This window comes from Aulonocara sp. 'chitande type north' Nkhata Bay, linkage group LG22 (assembly GCF_057382095.1).
Source record: "Aulonocara sp. 'chitande type north' Nkhata Bay isolate Kocher_YH1m ecotype deep benthic linkage group LG22, A_spYH_male_GT1.1, whole genome shotgun sequence".
In the NCBI taxonomy this organism is placed as follows: domain Eukaryota; kingdom Metazoa; phylum Chordata; class Actinopteri; order Cichliformes; family Cichlidae; genus Aulonocara; species Aulonocara sp. 'chitande type north' Nkhata Bay.
Window position 1 is genome coordinate 34119955 of NC_141364.1, and position 18614 is coordinate 34138568.

Consider the following 18614-nt stretch of genomic DNA (forward strand, 5'->3'; position numbering starts at 1 on the left):
ACAGTCAGACAGGCTGTGATACAAACTGGCACTTACAACGGTCACAGAGGAAACATCAAGAACAACGTTGTAAACTTCAGAGTTCGTGCTGTGCAGCTTTCAGGAAAACTGCAACATACCAGGAGTCACATATCCGAGTGTGCAGGTGTGGTTAGCGTGTTCACCGATGCCAGAAGTATTCAGTCAGCAGCAGCTTGGTGCTGCTAATCAAACACACTGGATTAGATCATTAGTGAGTGTGACCACCTCTTTGGCAGTTTGTCGTCTGCAGCATGTAGGAGTGTGTTAATGCCACAGGAGTGGGCGTCCCAGGAAACTTACCCTCAAACCATGCAGCGCTCAGACATAACTGGCTGTTTCGAAAGGATTGTTAGGGCAAAGCTTCTCTTCTATTTATAAAGAAAGAAAGAAAAGAGTTGCCTTGTGGACCACAAGACCACAGCTGAGATGCTCCAACTCACAGTGCCACAAAGCAGACGTGGCATATTAGCCTCACTGTCAAACATGGTGGGGAACGTGGTGGCGATGTGGGGTTGTTTGGGTGTTGGGCACTCTGAAGTCACTGTATGAAGTCAGACGTCTAAATACAAAGGCTTGACCTAAAATGCGTCACACAGCAGCAGGACAATGGTGCCAAGAAACCCTACAGCAGAATCAAGGTTTCACAACAGGACCTAAAGAGAGCTGTGCATAAACCAACAGCTGTGAGCTGAAGCAAACTGAAACCATGCTGGAAAGAATAGACGGACCATGGTGCAGGAAGTCTAGTCCTTATTGTTCCTGCACAGGTTTGTCTGTAGCAGAGCTCCAAGTGTAGCTCCCTCTGTCATGAGCCAACAGGGCTGCTGTTGAAATCTTCCTCTCCTCTATTTGACCCTCTGCCTAACACTGTGCTCACACCATCAGTGCTCAAAGTGATTTTTCTCTCACAACAAAAGCTGAACTGGTTCCAAGTTTGGGTTTTTTTCCCAGTGAACAGACGCAGCATCCACTGGGATGTTCTCAACGAGCACTGACCAACAGTTCAGTGACACGTTGGTGAAAGTGTAGCTGGTCATGGGTGCGCCGTGTCACAGTGGCTTAAGCATCAGGGACATAGTGTTGTTTTTGTAACCAAGCACCCACACTAGGGCTGCCACAAACGATTATTTTGATAGTCGACTAATCAGAGCATCATCCATTGGACGTACAGGTACAGCTTATTGCACCAGCAGCATCTGACATTCAGTGGGTAACAGACGTCTCCGAAAACGTCGGAGCGCTTTTGAAAATATGCGGTGTCCTGATAAACTGAGCAGATATTTGAGGTTTACACAGCTACATTCCTGCCTGAAAATATGTTAAAGGTTTATTTTGTGACCCAGAAAGAATAATAAGAGTAACATTAAAACTTACTAGCTGCCGCCATTGTTGGAAACTGAGCTGGGCGCTATGAATTCTGGGACACAGCTTCTTCTTCTTCGGGGTTTAACGGCAGCTGGCATCCTTGTACATGCAGTGCTGCCATCTTCTGTTTCAGTCCGTTATTACACTCTTAAATCCTGCTACTTATTCCTGCGTCTTTCAGGATCTTACAAAGCTTCAAACGACGCGTCGACTATTAAATCAGTCGTCGACGATTTTGATAGTCGACGTAATCGTGACTAGTCGACTAATCGTGGCAGCCCTAATCCACACGTTTGAAATCTGATCTCTAATCTCAAACCTACTTCTCACTCTGGTTCTGTGTCCTTCCTCACACCATCAGGAGTGGATCTAACGTTTGAAGCAGCCACACAGCTGTGAAATGATATTCTCTGCAGGTCGGGTTCCCTTAAACTCTGCAGCAGGGCTCGGTCTTTATCACCAACTTTTGTGGTGGAAACCCGGCTTTACGGTTTGTGCAGCCTCTGAGACGGCCACAAGATGTGCTGCTTTCCCCCACCGTGTGTGTCCTTCTGCTGTAAAACTGCTGTAGGACGTTGTGCGTTCATGCAGGCTGAGGAGGAGACTGAGCCCTCAGAAACAGGCAAAACCCTGGAACAGAGATCTAAACTTTTTGCAGCATTTGCATGTTCAAATCAAACTGCCAGTTTGTATCAAAGCAATGAGGTGCTTCTGATCGCCTTGTCCTGTCCTGCATGCCCTGGCATTCAGCTGCATTCGGCCACCCTCCAGTAGAGTCTAGGAATACTCACTAAGTAATATCTAACTGCTATTTATGTGCTTAAACGATAAGGCAGGAAACTATCTGTGCCATGTTTAATGCTTTACAGCGGGTCGTTTAGTGTCTGTGCACATGTGCCACTGACAGGAGCGGTCCAAAACTGTGTGTTAGCAAATATGCATATATGATGTTTTGCACTGAGGGTGTTCTTGACCAAATGTTGTGATTCAACTAAATATTCACAGCATGTTTTTAGCAAACCTTTGCTAAAGGTGTACTCACATGTATCAAACTCACATGTATCAAACTCACATGTATCAAACTCACATGTATCAAACTCACATGTATCAAACTCACATGTATCAAACTCACAGGAACGCTCAGAGTCATATTTTTAGTGGAATTTCACAAATCTGTGAAAAATGTGTTGAGCTTGTTTGTTTTATTTTCTTTCATCTGCTTTGTGTTACGAGGCCATTACAGACAACCATAAGTAACAAAGTCTGTTTACTTTGTTACAAGTTCTGAATTCTTGCTCTTTAATTTCCTTGTTGTTGGGTCTATATCTCTGACTTGTTCCAGTATGTAAAACTCTGCATCCTCAACACTGAGCCGCTTGCAGCCCTGTGCTCATGCAGACAGAACAGGGAGGAAGCGTCAGTGACTTTAATCAGCTGCTTAAATCTGATATTTTCAGCTGCTCTTCTTGGCTTACTGTCGTTTACAATAAAGTAGGCTGCTGCATTTGCAGTATCAGTATCTTAGTCATGAGGAGCAGCACTGGAGAAAGTATCTGTAGTGTTGCACAGCGCAGGTGAGCTGTGTGTGCACTGTGCAAGGACGGCACGGCGTCACATGGTAGAAATGATTGGTGGCGTTCCCACCGTTGTGATACATGGATAGACTTTATGTAAACTATCTCTCATATTTCTGTATGTCTCGTATGATTATGTGAAATAGAAAGTCACGAGTGTGACTGCAGTGGTGAAGTTAAGAGCAGCCTGGGAATCATTCAGACCATCCCAAACCTCGCCTACCAGGAGTGTAATCAGATGTTGATGCTCCATCTGTCCAGTGTGTATCACTTTTTGTTTTTGTGGTTTTGAAATTTACAGCAGCTCAAAGTTATTGGGAATCATGTGACCAGGCCTCGATATATGATCTCCTGTTCAGTGTCAGCTGTGTGGGTCCTCACACAGAGCCCATCCTAACTCTTGGCCTCCTGCCGCCTTGTTTTTCCATCGTGGTCGTGATCTTTGCCATCCAACGTACAGCGAGCCATGTGACAGCTGCTCACTGCCCTGGATCACTCACTAATGTTAGGTTGAGCTGACACTGATACTTTAGAGGCTGAGCATTGCAGGGATGCTGCATCAGTATTTGTACGTTGGTCCGAGCTCAGAACTGGTTGAGTGACGGCTGAGGTGAGATTCCCCCAGCACTGTGCCCTGCAGTAACTCGTGGCTTTGAACTAAACTTCTCTATACACTTAATCTTCCTCTGCGTGATATAAATCTCATTTTCTGGGATTTCATTTCCAGTCTGCATGCATAATATCGCTGGGCAAGATACGAACCCCAAGCTGCTCTCTGACCACATCCATCAGAATGTAGCTCACACAGAAAAATGTGCGAGCATGAATGAGTGAAGGAGACGTAAACAAGGGAAGCAAGAAGGCATCAAGGCAGGTTAAGGGCTGACCTCGGCTGACTGGCAGGTTCCTCGGGCCTGTTGGCTAAATGGTAAATGGACTGGTTCTTATATAGTGCTTATCTACTCTACCTGAGCACTCAAAGCATTTTATACAACTCGGCGCATACGAGAACTTTTTCCTATACATGCGATCGATCCTTGGAGAGCAGCTCAGGGTTAGTGTCCAAGGATATTATGCGTGCAGACTGGAGGAGCCAGGGATCAAACACCACCTGAGCTACAGCCCCAGGTCTTTTTTTTACCTCACTTCCATTTGTTACATGCACAACAAGAGGGACTCGTACACGGGCTAATGTACATTCAAACAGAAAAAACACATACACTGCAGCTCCCTCTCCTCCCTTACCCAGCTTTCAGGCTCGGAGGAAGATGAGAGCCACCAAGGACTGCATCAGCGTGCAGCCACAGGAGGCTTCAGTGTGTACAGGGCTGCTTTGAGTGCGCACAGTGGAGCGTTTCAAAGAGACGACAGACCTAGAGGAATATTCGTGATGGGATTTATAAACAAATGCACCGATTTGCTAAATCTGTCAGGCTGCGTTCCAGAAATAAACCTCGGCTAACGGGAGGTCGGCTTCTTGCTGAGGATTTGTGACGCTGCATTCAGAGCTGGTGACACTGAAGAACAAGCTAAAAACAGTTGTCCAATGAATGCACCAAGGACATGAGGCATTTATGGCAAAGACTTCAGGCACTGAACAGTGGACATGTTTGAGGTTGCAAACAACTATCACTGCCTCCAGCCTGCCAGCTATTGGCTGTGACTGCAGACAGCATGAGGAGGTTTCTGCAACATGGGTCCAGATCTCATCCCAGGCTGCGTGCCAACACACTGTGAAGAACAGCTGACAGATATCTTCATGGACCCTCAGCCAAAGCAGAGTGCCAGCTGCTGTATCATGAAATGCTTTGAGAGGCTTCACATCAGCTCACGCTTCCCAACCAAGCTGGGCCCGCTGCCGTACAGAACAAACCATTCAGCCGAGGTTTCCACCCTGTGTCTCTGACTCACGTAGAGAAACCAGAAGGCTTCAGCCAGAGTGCTGCTCATTGACTTCAGCGTCCAGCGTGACATGTTCCCTGCTGGGCTGCCTGACACGTGCACTCGGGACAAATAACGTTGCTAGAACACACCGCGCCCCTTCTGCTCACATTACTGACATGTGACATCACCAGTCACGTCACGCACAGGTGTTGGTCTTACAGCCGACCACAACGAGTGCGCTTACAGGAAAGGAGCAGCTGACACTATAACCGACGGACTATACCTGCAGCTCTCTGACAGAAAGGATTCACGGCACAAGTTCTCGGGAGTTCAGACAGACGAGCTAACCCACCTCTCCGTCACCTGGCTGATGGAGGTGGACCTCCCGTCCCAGCTATGAGCAGATTTTACAGAAGTGCCGCTGAAAATAATCTCAGCTACCGCATCTCTTCCTGGTTTGGAAACAGCACCGCAGATGACAAGAGTCAGCCCTCACATAGCTCGCTCACACTCAAATGCCTGACAGCACTCACACTGCTTAGCCAGAGCATGTGTAATGATAACATTTCAAGTTTTTTAACACTCATGCTGTGCAAGATAACACAATGTATATTTATAGTGTATCAGTGAAGTCCTCTCAGATGTTTCCAGTGTGGCGCTGCAGCACTGCTGACGTGAAACAGTGACAGATAAATCAATCTGTTGATCTTCATAATAGGAGGAGGGTTTGTCTCTCTGAACGGAGGAAGGGTGACATGAACGGGGGCAAGCTACAGCTCATCAGCCTCGTTTCTAAAGACACACAGAGGTCAAAGGTCACTGCTTAATGATGCAGGGCTCTTTGTGCTGAGCTATGGAATGTCTTCAGTGTTGATGCAGGCACACAGGCAGGATATGAAGAGCGCTGTCAGCCTGTGCTGCTCGTTTAATCTAACTGACAAGTGTTTCATTGATTGAACCTGTCACGTCCTAAATGTCAGGAGGCATGTGCTAACAGACGGAGCTGCAGGAAAACACTGCAAGTCTCTTATCATAGGCCTGGTTTATTGGGCCTGTTTGTTCTTAGTTATTGTGAAGGGAACAGAAATAGAGCGGCCGTCCTCTCCTAGACTTTTTGTGGTGGACTCGAGTCCACCACAGTCCCAAAATATAAAAAACACTTGTTTGTTTGATCACCTTACATGTTGTTGATAGTTAAACGAAACCTAAAATAAGCCTTTTTTAAAACGTGTCATTGGCTCAGAGGTCAGGATCAACAGGATGCAGCATCAAATGAAACTGTTTCTTAACCAATCAGGTGACGTTCCGTACGAGGATCTACCACTGCAACATCAACAGTCAGGGCGTGATCTGTCTGGACATCCTGAAGGACAACTGGAGTCCCGCCCTCACCATCTCCAAGGTCCTACTGTCCATCTGCTCCCTGCTCACTGACTGCAACCCAGGTGAGAGCTTCACACACACACACACACACAGAGATGCTGTCATGTAGCTGTGACAGGCTGACTGAGCTGCTTAAATCATGTACTTTACTGTGAGGCTGAAGTTGTGTTTGCAGCGCAGCAGCAGTAGCAGCAGCATCCCAAGAGAACAGACAGGCAGTGTAGTGATGAAAACAATGATTGTGTGTGTGTGTAACACTGTCCATCACAAAAGTGTCTCTTTTATATAAATGTTGTGCTCTGGCTCCATCACAGGTACAGAGGTCCACGGTGTTTTTTGTTTGTTTCAGGTGTGCTCTGCTCTGCCTTCATGTTTCTGAGACTGTCTGTGGGTCATTTTGAGCTGTCACAGGTATACCTGGCTAACAAGAAGCTCCTTTCAGCTGCTCCTGTATTAAAGTGTGAGCCTGGGATTCCAAACCCCCTTTAATCCGTTCAACATTTAACCAAGACTGTCTGGAAAAACTCAATCCTGGAAGCATTTGTGCCAGTCTGACCCCGATTACTGTAAAGACAACAGGGACCTGCAGGTGGTGTGTGTTGGTAATGAACAGAATAAAGATTCTCAGTTTTTAAAATCATTTTTTTATCTCTACATTATCAGCACTTTGAGAGTTAAAGTGAGTTAACTCAGAAATGTGCTGGACCATGAAAGGTAGGTCAGGGCCAGAGGATGACTAGGGATGGGTATCATTTAGGTTTTATCCGATACCGGTACCAAACCGGTACTTTTGAAACGGTGCCGGTGCTTAAACCGGTGCTTAAAGAATGGAGAACACAAACTTTGTCCAAAAACCTCTCATGTTAAGCTGTTTTTTGTAAAAAGATAACAATGTTAGCCTTTTCTGCAGCTATGGGGCATATATGGTATCACTGTTGGCTGGAAGCAGTGCTTAAACAATGGAAAAAACACAAACTTTGTCCTAAACCTCTCATGTTTAACTGTTTCCCACTTTTTCTTTGGTCATTTTAGCCTTTTTGGCCAGGGTGAAGGGAGCATCTGCCATCAAACAAGAGGACAGCCGCATGTAGCTACGACGGTGTTTGCTAGTTCACCTTACATGCATTAATGTAATAACGTGGTTAGCCTACTCAATGTAAATTACACACGAAGCTACTCACGCAGAGAAGAACGGCTGCTGCTGCATCATCATCCTCATCATTTCTGCTACACTGGCAGGGCTAGGGGCCAGGACTCTCCTCTTTGGGTTTTTGGGGGATGTTGCATAACAGGCAACCCACCCGCAGTAGATGTGCTTGGTGTGAGGTCTCGCAGCAAGCTATCAAATACGGCGCATTTAAAAAAAAAACGCTATGCGTCGCCAGGTGTTTCATCAGATTCGAGGAGTTACCTCCTTTGACAGTATCACAGTATCAGCTTAAAGCACTTGTTGCTGCTGAGTTTGCATCTTTTGCTGTGAAGTACAGCCAGACTTTGACCGCTTCACCTTGGGCATTTTTAATCTGTAACTCTGCTCTAAAAGAACGTACGTACCTGGCCCCGCCTACTATCCTCGGAAACGTAAAATGATTGGCTAGAAAGTGTATCACAGCTCAGGAAAATAAAGCACCGAAATAAAGCACCAAAATGTGCGCTGCTTTTCGGTCTGGTTACTACCGTTTATGTCTGACATAAGCAGTAGGGGGGATGGGTACCGGTACCCATCCCTAAGGATGGCTGATGGTTTTAGACGTGAACAGCAGGAAATGAAATGGTTACAGATCAGAGAGTGGAAGGAACTCTGGTGATAGCTCGGTCCTCTCTGCAGGGACTGCTCTGTGAGAAACGCAGCAGTGGAGATGAAGATGAGAGAAGCTTTTCCTCCCCTCCTCCTCAGCGTGCTCACATGAATTTAGACGGTTCCTTTTAAGTGTGATGCAGAAGAGGTTTAATCGAGATCACATCTCTGGCAGAAAAGGGGAAAGACTCCTCCCTGTTACCCACGCACTCCCTCTTCCTCTTTCTGCCTCTTGCCTCATCAGAATCGACCCACTCACAACACCCTCAGTACTCGATCAAGTGTTTAAACTCTGAATCTCAGGTTTAGCCCTCATAAACTGAGAGAGAGAGAGAGATCTGTACGTTAGAGATTTTATATCGGATAACTTGGAGTGAAGCCACGTGGCAGCTCAAAGCTGTATCAGCTCGTGTCCACATGTAAACCAGCTCAAGCTGCTTATTTTACAGAACTCCAGCCTGTGAGTGAGATCAGCTGACAATCAGGAAGGTTTTTCTGCTTCAGGCTTGGTGTGTGTGTGTGTGTGTCTGTGTGTGTGTGTGTGTGTGTGTCTGTGTGTGTGCGTGTCTGTGTCTGTGTGTGTGTGTGTGTGTGTGTGTGTGTGTGTGTGTCTGCATGTGTGTGTGTGTGTGTGTGTGTGTGTGTGTCTGTGTGTGTGTGTGTGTGTGTGTGTCTGTCTGTGTGTGTGTGTGTGTGTGTGTGTGTGTGTCTGTGTGTGTGTGTGTGTGTATGTGTGTGTGTCTGTCTGTGTGTGTGTAAGTGTGCGTGTCTGTGTGTGTCTGTGTGTGTGTGTCTGTGTGTCTGTGTGTCTGTGTGTGTGTGTGTGTGTGTGTGTGTGTGTGTGTGTATGTGTGTGTGTCTGTCTGTGTGTGTGTAAGTGTGCGTGTCTGTGTGTGTGTGTGTCTGTGTGTCTGTGTGTCTGTGTGTGTGTGTCTGTGTGTGTGTGTGTGTGTGTGTCTGTGTGTCTGTGTCTGTCTGTGTCTGTCTGTGTGTGTGTGTGTGTGTGTCTGTGTGTGTGTGTGTGTGTGTGTCTGTGTGTCTGTGTCTGTCTGTGTCTGTCTGTGTGTGTGTGTGTGTGTGTCTGTGTGTGTGTGTCTGTCTGTCTGTGTGTGTGTGTGTGTGTGTCTGTCTGTCTGTGTGTGTGTGTGTGTGTCTGTGTGTGTGTGTGTGTGTGTGTCTGTGTGTGTGTGTGTCTGTGTGTGTGTGTCTGTCTGTGTCTGTCTGTGTGTGTGTGTGTGTGTGTCTGTGTGTGTGTGTGTGTGTGTGTCTGTGTGTGTGTGTCTGTCTGTCTGTGTGTGTGTGTGTGTGTGTCTGTCTGTCTGTGTGTGTGTGTGTGTGTGTCTGTGTGTGTGTGTGTGTGTGTGTCTGTGTGTGTGTGTGTCTGTGTGTGTGTGTCTGTCTGTGTCTGTCTGTGTGTGTGTGTGTGTGTGTCTGTGTGTGTGTGTGTGTGTGTGTCTGTGTGTGTGTGTGTGTGTGTGTGTGTGTGTGTGAGATCACTCTCCATGGTCCTGAAAGTCTAATTTTAATGTGTTTGCAGAGATCAGAAGAAAAACATCTTCAAGCATTCGAAACATTCAAATAAAAATGGCTGCTTTTAAAATTCCCTGTGCTGGATGATCATCAGTGTGGGGTCCAGAGTCAGGGTCTCCATTCTTCTCTTCTCTTACATACTGTCATGCTTCGACCTTTGCGGGGCGTCTGCAGTTCCTTCCAAATGCACATCAATCATCTTCATTATGGGTGCTGACGGGGGCACGACTGTAGCACTGCTCTGATTGTAGGGTTGGTTTTGATCCAGTGTCACGTTCCATGGATATCAGATGTAAGCATGGTCATCATCAACAGATCTGGATTATTTGGAGCATAAGGAAGATACTGTGGACTGAGCTACGAGCCCATCTCTGGACTCCCCCCACAGTTCTTGAAAATGTCTGCTATTCTGGGAAACAAAGGCATTATGGACAGACCCGACATATTCTCGTGTTTTCCACATAACCACACAAATGTCCCACTCTTTTCCTCCATGCAGCAGTAACTACGGCCATGTCAGCTCGGTTGCTTTTTTGGCTTTAATTATCAGTACAATGAGCAGTGAACTGTGGCTCAGTTTGCTTGGTTCATTTGAATCTTTTCCTCCTATTTTGAGAAATGCAAAAATCTCAGATGCACAGTCTTGTTGCTCCACTGTCTTTGTAAATACCAGCGATTAGTAACTAACACGTCGGTAAGTCTGGCACTAAACCTGTTAAACCCTCCGTCACTGTGTGCAACGCGGCTCCTGGTTTGGTGTCCAGAGACGTTGTGAATATGAGCAGAGAGCTTGTGAAGGCTGAATGAGTTCTCTGCTCTGTCACTTTGCTGAGACAGGAACCAGCAACACAGTCAACAGTCATGGATGTGCCGTTTATCAAAAGACAGGTAGGCACAGGACTACAGCTGGAGGCCGCCATGATCACAGCTGATTTACTCTGCTGTTGCATCAGATCACGTGATGCAAGCTTGACATCAGGGGCGACCGTGGCTCAGGGGGTTGGGAAGCGCATCTGTAACCGGAAGGTCGCCGGTTCGATCCCCGGGCTCTCTGTCCTGGTCGTTGTGTCCTTGGGCAAGACACTTTACCCTGCCGCCTACTGGTGCTGGCCAGCTGTGGCTACAACTGTAGCTGCCTCCACCAGTGTGTGAATGTGAGAGTGAATGAATAGTGACATTGTAAAGCGCTATATAAATCCTATCCATTAGTATTATTAGTATGCAAGCTTGACATCAGACTACAGGAAAGACTGAGCTCCACGTGTTTGAGTTACCAGTGCTTGTAACAACATTTCTGTGCCTTCCAATGAGCCGAGGTCTTTGATGAGGCTGTGGTTCCACAGGCCAGGTAATCAGATGTTAGACAGCACCTTATGTCTGTTTGTGTAAACATGTCCTGTACACCACTCTCACAGACGACCCATCTGTGCCCAGCAATATCTCGCTTCCACTCAGAGTCTGACGTTTACAGTCAAGCAGCTGACTGATGCAGGCTTTTTAAGAGCAGTGCTGATATCTGGCGATTCAACCCTCTGTATTCCTGTTAGAAGGTTCCAGTTTATTTTGACTTACCTGACCGTCCAAAGACAGATCTGTTGGACCTATTCAGGATGTCCTGACACACAGCGCATCAAACGTTTTTGCATGCAGCACGCTAACAATGTGACAGGAGGAAGTGTTGTGATTCCAGGCTGAGACCTGGTCAGAGCCCTTCCCCCACACTGAATACATACAGGATACCGAGGCAGCTGACCGCCCGCTCATCACTGTCACAGATAGTTTTGCTTTTGCACAGCTGTCCTGCTGAGTGTGCCTAAAGCCTGGCTGTGCAGTCTTTTATATTATGAGTTTCAGAGAATTCATTTACCTGCCATACTTTTCAACATGTGACAGCCAACACGTGGTTAAACATGTCTGCCGTTTGTTCTTGTATTCCAGCTGACCCTCTGGTTGGAAGCATCGCCACACAGTACCTGACTAACAGAGCTGAGCACGACAGGATAGCCAAACAGTGGACCAAGCGCTACGCTACATAGAGCAGCTCCAGGACCCCAGCGCCTCCCCCAACACACACACACACACACCTCCTCTCTTCTGGAATCTATGGAAGCACACCCGCCCCTGTCATCCACCCCCCCAACCCCCGAGATACAAACTGTTATTTGTTCCATGCTGACTTGAAAAGCTTCTTTTTTATACAAAGAGTCTATTGGGATTGTATTTTCCAATACACTGAATGTTGATATGGTCATGAAAAGCTTTAATACTGTTATTGTTCTGTTGATGTTGTTGTTCTTATTGTTGTGGCATTGTTTATAACATTGTTGCCGCCCGTGTCATTCTCTTTATCTAAAAGCGCGTGTGATGAATTCCTCCCGTTTCATGTGATGTAAAAATGTTCATACTGAGTGAGTGCATTTCATTTTGTTTGTGTTTTCCAGCTCATGGTCAATATTAGTGCATGGCATCAGGACATGTGTTCATGTAGTGGACACGTAGTCCCGATATTTCTGTTCAGGCAGAACTGTGGCATGGAGTGAGCCCATCATCATGTATGACAATAGTGCTTAGTTTGCTGTACACTTAATGCCTTGTGAGAACATACATACTCATCGAATACTCAATAAAACACTGGCTGTCATGTGACACAGCTTCTCTCAGTCTGTTGTTTTAATTCAGCACTGCGTGATGTCAGCGCGTGCTCGTCGCTGTGACCACTTCCTGTCAGAAACGAGCTGTCAGAGGCTCACCGCAGAGACTGAATGATTAGAAGGTGAGAGGTAATTCCCCTCTGGGTCAGACATGATTGTGGCATCTGATGCAGTGTTTTCAGTCACTTTCTAGTAACGTGGATCCGTTCTACTCGCTCACGCAGTACAGACTCGTTTGTTCCCGAGTCGGTCACAGCTGTGCACTTATGTAACCGTGTGTCTTACTTCCTCTTTGTGCTGTTAGACAAAAATTTCGACAACACAAAGCGTCGTGACTGAGTGCACGTTCAGCCTTTATGGCAAAGACCTGCGTCCCGCAGTGCTGCTGGTCACTGATGTTCTGTCTGCGAGCCGTTTGAATCAAGTGAAGGCGGAGCAGCACCTCCTTACCCCGAACTGTGACTGCAGCCGTTCATCACCAACAAATTAACTCCAGAGCAAAAAGCACAGCTAAATACTTAAAGGGGAACGTACTCATCTAAGTTTGTGCAGACGCGGTTAACAATAAAGTAATCCTGCATGCTGACACATTTACTTTCAGACTGTAGTCCAGGGCGAGCTTTCTTTTCTTGTTCCCAGTGACGTGTTTGGAAGATGCTCCGACCACCACACGTCAGGTCAGTGACGTCTGCGCTCCCTCTGCAGTCCTCCTCTGACACTCAGCTGACTCGAGATGAAAACAGTGGACTTGTCATGTATTTGTCATAATTCAGAACTAAAAGCAAAACAAATCTTTAGTTGTACTTTTCCACTTTTATTATTTGCAGTGTTGACTTGTGCCGTGACTTGTTTGTGACGGCACTATTTTACTTATTTTATTCTTCCTTCCTTGTGTCCTTGTGTTGATAAAGACTTTAAAGTCCTCTCAGAGAGCCTCTATGCTGACAGTAGGTTCTAGCTTGATTCGTTCTAAAATCATATTTTCTCAGTCTGCAGCTGTGAGCACAAATCCTGAAAAGCATTTTGTTTTAAACACTATTTAACCACCTTTGAGGTTCATGCTGCTGTCAAATCATCAAATCATCTCTATGTACTCTAAGGAGCTTGGAAAGAAAAGCGTCTGGACTTTGAGTTGCTTGAGGACGTTTCACCTCTCATCCGAGAAGCTTCTTCAGTTCTAAGGTCAAATAGTGGAGAGAGATTTAAACCTAGTGGGAGTTTCCATTCTCTTCAATGTGCACAGCGCAGTCCAGGAAAGGCAAACAGTCGTCCTTTGTGTCTTCCTGGTGAACTTGATGTTTTTATCCACAGCGTTGACGTGCGCAGTGAAGGATTCCACTTCTTGTGTCTTGATTTTGACCCAGGTGTCGTCCACATATCTGTACCAGTGGCTGGGTACTCTTCCTTTGAAAGAGCCAAGAGCCTTCCTTTCCACTTCCTCCATGTAAAGGTTGCTACAATAGGTGACACGGGGAGCCCATGGCACAGCCATGTTTTTGTCTGTAGAAGCCTTCGTTGTATTTGAAGTATGTAGTGGTGAGGCAGAGGTCTAACAGTGTGCAGATCTGATCGTGGTGAAGTTGGTCCTGTCCTCCAAGGAGCTGTCTTCTTGTAGTCGTTTTCTGACAGTCTCCACGGCCTCCGTGGTGGGTATGCAAGTGAAGAGAGAGACTACATCAAAGGACACCATGGTTTCATCTGGATCCAGGGGAAGTTTCTGGACCTGGAAGTCAGTGGAGTTCTTGATGTGGTGTGGGGTGTTCCCCACAAGTGGTGCAGGATGGCAGCAAGGTGTTTTGAAATATTGTAAGTGGCTTATGCTGCTGACAATGGGTCTGAGTGGGACAGCTTTGCATTCATACTACTAACAGCCCTGATGAACTCACATACTCAAGAGTGACTGCTGTGCACGCAGGTGATGTTGTGATTAATGCTGAGGTCTTAGGGGTAGACGTTATGGGCCAGGTGTTATCATGAAAGTACTCTACCTGGATTTAAACAAGGACATGAAAAGCTGAATGGGGCTTGCACAGCTAGAGGTCTGAGTGTGACAGTGGAATGCTTTTGTGTTTCCATGGTTTGCATAGACGCTACAGAGCATGGCTCAAAGTGATGGAGTGTTCCCCTTTGGTTTCACAGCTGCCAGGCAATAAAGCCTTCTAGTCCAAATCCATCCTTTAACTATCAAACATCCCTCATCTGTCTCCACAGCTATGAAATGTCTCAGACAAAGATAATAACTTACAGAGAACACAACAAGATATTTATGTGCAGATCAGATCAAGATATTCAACAACAGCACGTGTGCACAAGTAAACCATCCAAGTTGTGCTCTCAGTGTCAGGGGAACAACAGAGAATAGCCCACTGAGGCTGGAGACGGAGCATATGGGAGAAGGATGCAACACATAACAGCAAAGCTCATTGGCTAACAGAGCTGAGAGGAGACCACAGCAGCCTCCCTGAGCAGGCTCCAGCAAACCGTCACAGTGACAGACATCCAAGAACGGGTCTCCAGCATGAGGACTTGGACAGCATCTTCAAAGAAGAACCTTTCATGTGCAGTGAAGATATTTACCTGTGGACACCTTAAAAATGAGGTCTGACTTACTGTGATTCAATTTGTGATTCCAGCATTTTGTGATTTGTATCTGCAACAGTTCCCACGATGCCTTTTTATAGGCCAAGTACAGTTCAAATGAGTGTGTTTGGAGGAACCTGAATAAATCTACTGGGTGAACAGTGGGTTGGATTACAGTGAATTACAGGCGCAGCCGTCGCAGTAAACTACAGACACAAACACTTGTTGATGACAGAGCTACATCCAGCTTTGCTTTGTGCGCGAGGCCCTGCTTTTGGTTTCTGTGGGAAATTCACTTGTTACAGCAGCACAGTGGACTAAAGGAAAAGCTGAGTGAGAGAAATATTAGAAAAAGTAAAAACAAAATAAAATAAATAAGAAAAATAGTGTGATGGTTACTTTATGCAGTCAAATGCACATTGTTTCTTTTTATAAGTATGTAATAATAATAATATGGATGTATTTTTAAAAAGCAGCAAGCTGATCTTTTTGCCACCTCCTCCCATTATTCACGCACCGCAGATGTAATGTTGTGAAGGAGAGGTGTGCACACACACACACACACACAGTGAAACGTAGGTGATCAATAGAAGTGAAAGGCCAACGTTGTTCTTTGAATAAATAAGAGCCTCGACTCCAAATAAGATTACATGGATGTGTAACATGTTGGAGGCAATAAGCAGATTATCACCATGCTGAACAACACAAACTCTACATGGCACAGTTTTGGTGGAGGGGACCTGATGTTGGCGCTCGTCTTAGCGCTTTCATTCTGAATATTCACAAACACGTTTATAGGCAGACAGAGCTATGGAACGCCAGGACTGCCAAAATGAAATAAATAAATATATCATTAAAGAATTAATTAAAATGTGAAATACATAAATAATTAGGACCCCAGAAAAGGAGGAAGCTCTGAGAGACTGCTATGACACCACAGACTGGGATGTGCTCCTGAGCCCACATGGTGAGGACATAGAGGGGGCGACACACTGTCTTACAGACTACCTCAACTTTTGTGTGGACACGGTCGCCCCTGCTAAGACGGTACGGTGTTATCCTAATAACAAACCGTGGGTAACACAGGAAGTCAAAGCTGTTCTCAACATTAAGAAGAAGGCTTTCAGGAGCAAAGTGAAGGAGGAGATGAAAGCAGCACAGCGGGAGGTGAAACGCTGCCTGAGGGAAGCAAAGGACACCTACAGGAGGAAGGTGGAGCAGAAGTTGGAGAGGAACAATATGAGGGAGGTCTGGAATGGTGTGAAAACCATCACAGGCCACAACACCAAGAAAAGCACAGTGGGGGGGACTGTGGAGAAGGCAAACGAACTCAACAACTTCTTCAACAGGTTTGACCAGCCCACAACCCCCCCACCCTCACCCTCACCTTCACTACAGAGTCCTCTCCCCACTCTCCTGCCTCCCTCGCTTCCCCCCCTTCCTGACACCATGACACCCCCCTCCTCCAATCCCTCTCTCAGCAGCAAGACATCTCCCCCCCTCCCCTCCTCCCAAACATCTCCCAGTGTCACAGTGGATCAGGTCAGGAGGCAACTGAGGAAGCTTCGCCCCAGAAAGGCAGCAGGCCCAGACAAGGTGTGTCCTAGGATGCTAAAGGCGTGTGCTGCTGAACTTGGGGAGCCGCTACAACGAGTCTTCAACCTCAGTCTGCGACTGGGGAGAGTGCCCGCCCTATGGAAGACATCCTGCATCGTCCCGGTCCCCAAAAAGAACCGGCCCAATGAGCTGAATGACTTCCGACCGGTGGCACTGACGTCACATCTTATGAAGACTCTAGAGCGGCTCTTCCTCAACCTCCTCCGACCACAGGTACAACATGCCCAGGACCCACTACAGTTTGCATACAAGGCGGGTGTCGGAGTGGAGGATGCCATCCTGTATCTCCTACACAGAGCCCACTCACACCTGGATGGGGGAAAAGGCACGGTCAGGATCCTGTTTCTTGACTTTTCCAGTGCCTTTAATACCATCCGGCCCTGTATGCTTCAGGAAAAACTGAACAGGATGGAGGTGGACCCCTGCCTGGTGGCCTGGATCTCCGACTACCTCACCGACAGACCACAGTACGTCAGGCTGAAGGACATCACGTCTGACACTGTGGTCAGCAGCACAGGAGCACCACAGGGAACTGTGCTGTCCCCTCTTCTCTTCACCCTGTACACCTCTGACTTCTGCTACAACTCTGAATTATGCCACATTCAGAAGTTTGCAGACGACACAGCCATCATGGGGTGTATCTGGGATGATCAGGAAGAGGAGTACAGAAGTCTGGTGAGGAACTTTGTCGCATGGAGTCACACAAACCACCTGCAACTCAACACCTCAAAGACTAAGGAACTGGTTGTGGACTTCGGGAGGTCTAGAGCAGGTCCACTGCCGGTTCAGATAGAGGGGGAGGAGGTGGAGGTGGTCAACAAGTACAAGTACCTCGGGCTGTGGGTGGACAATAAACTGGACTGGTCATGCAACACAGAGCACCTGTATAAAAAAGCCCAAAGCCGACTGTACTTCCTCAGGAGGCTGAGGTCTTTTAACATCTGCAGGAAGCTCCTGAGGATGTTTTACCAGTCGGTGGTTGCTGGAGTACTTTTCTATGCTGTGGTGTGCTGGGGGAGCAGCACAGCAAAGAAGGACTCATCCAGGCTGGAGAAACTGATCAGGAAGGCTGGCTCTGTGGTCGGCATGAAGCTGGACACTCTGGTGACAGTGGCAGAGAAAAGGACATTAAAGAAACTGATGGACATTATGGACAATGCTGGGCATCCTCTGCACACGGCCATAAACAACCAGAAGAGTCTGTTCAGTGACAGGTTGCTTCTCCCAAAGACAAGAACTAACAGACTTAAAAACTCCTTTGTCCCACACGCCATCAGACTGTTTAACTCCTCTCTGGAGGGGAGAGGGAGGGGAAACAGGAAACAGGAGGACAAAGGAGGGGGGAACAACTAAGCTGTAGTGCCTCTTCACCTCACTGTGCAATACCTTGTGCAATACTTTTGTAAATAGTCAACAGTGCAATAGACTCAATACTTGAAATGTGCAATTCATTCACTTGTATTTTTATTTTTTATTCCTATTTATTCTATTTATCCCCTTCGTATATTTTATTTATATTTGTCTCTGTATTTATATATGTGTGTGTATGTGTGCGTGTGTGTGTGTATATATATATATATATATATATATATATATATGCTGTGCTTTTTTGGAAATCGAATTTCCCAGAGGAACCCACCCGAGGGATTAATAAAGTTCTATCTTATCTTATCTTAATTAATTGAATTTGTCAATAATTAATTAATTACATGTGTCATAACTATTTATTTAATTAATTAATTCCAATTTTAATTAATTATTGCCACATTTAATTAATTATTTAATGGTGTATTTAATTAATTCATTATGGCAGTCCTGGCGTTCCATACAGAGCAGGCAGGACGTGCAGCAGGTGAGGCTGGATAGAGACGGAAGTGTGCTAACAAGTGAAACGTGTGTGGAGAAGATGGAAGGAGCACTCCGAGGACCGATGAAGGTGGAAAATGAGAAGTGGAGCACGGATGGAGGACATTTAGTGAATCGGGATGTGCAGAGGATTAGTAAGGAGGAAGTGAGGGCGGCTGTGAAGAGCATCGACAGTGAAAATGTGGTTGGTTCAGGTGACACACCTGTGCAGGTACGGGGATGTCTACGACAGACAGAGTGGAGTTTTCTACCCACAGTTTCGGGGAGTGAGAGGAGGCCTGCAGAAAAGAAAAGAACTGTACCGGTGCTTATTTTCAAGAACAAGGGTGATGTGCAGCTAGCAAA

General features: G+C 46.5%; 1 protein-coding gene across 3 annotated transcripts in view; it reads left to right on the top strand.

The window, feature by feature from the left end:
* Window positions 1–12201, top strand: part of LOC147304540 (ubiquitin-conjugating enzyme E2 E2-like) — a 64102-nt gene extending 51901 nt beyond the window's left edge. For 2 of the 3 annotated variants that reach the window (XM_086279299.1, XM_086279301.1), the window contains 2 exons: window positions 6142–6289; window positions 11494–12201. In XM_086279299.1, the coding sequence (XP_086135425.1) occupies window positions 6142–6289; window positions 11494–11591 (246 nt within the window). In that variant the 3' untranslated portion in view covers window positions 11592–12201. Of the gene's footprint in view, window positions 1–6141; window positions 6290–6576; window positions 8509–11493 lie in introns of those variants that run through there. The other variant, XM_086279300.1, reaches the window with a different exon arrangement.
* The last annotated feature ends 6413 nt before the right edge of the window (window positions 12202–18614 follow it).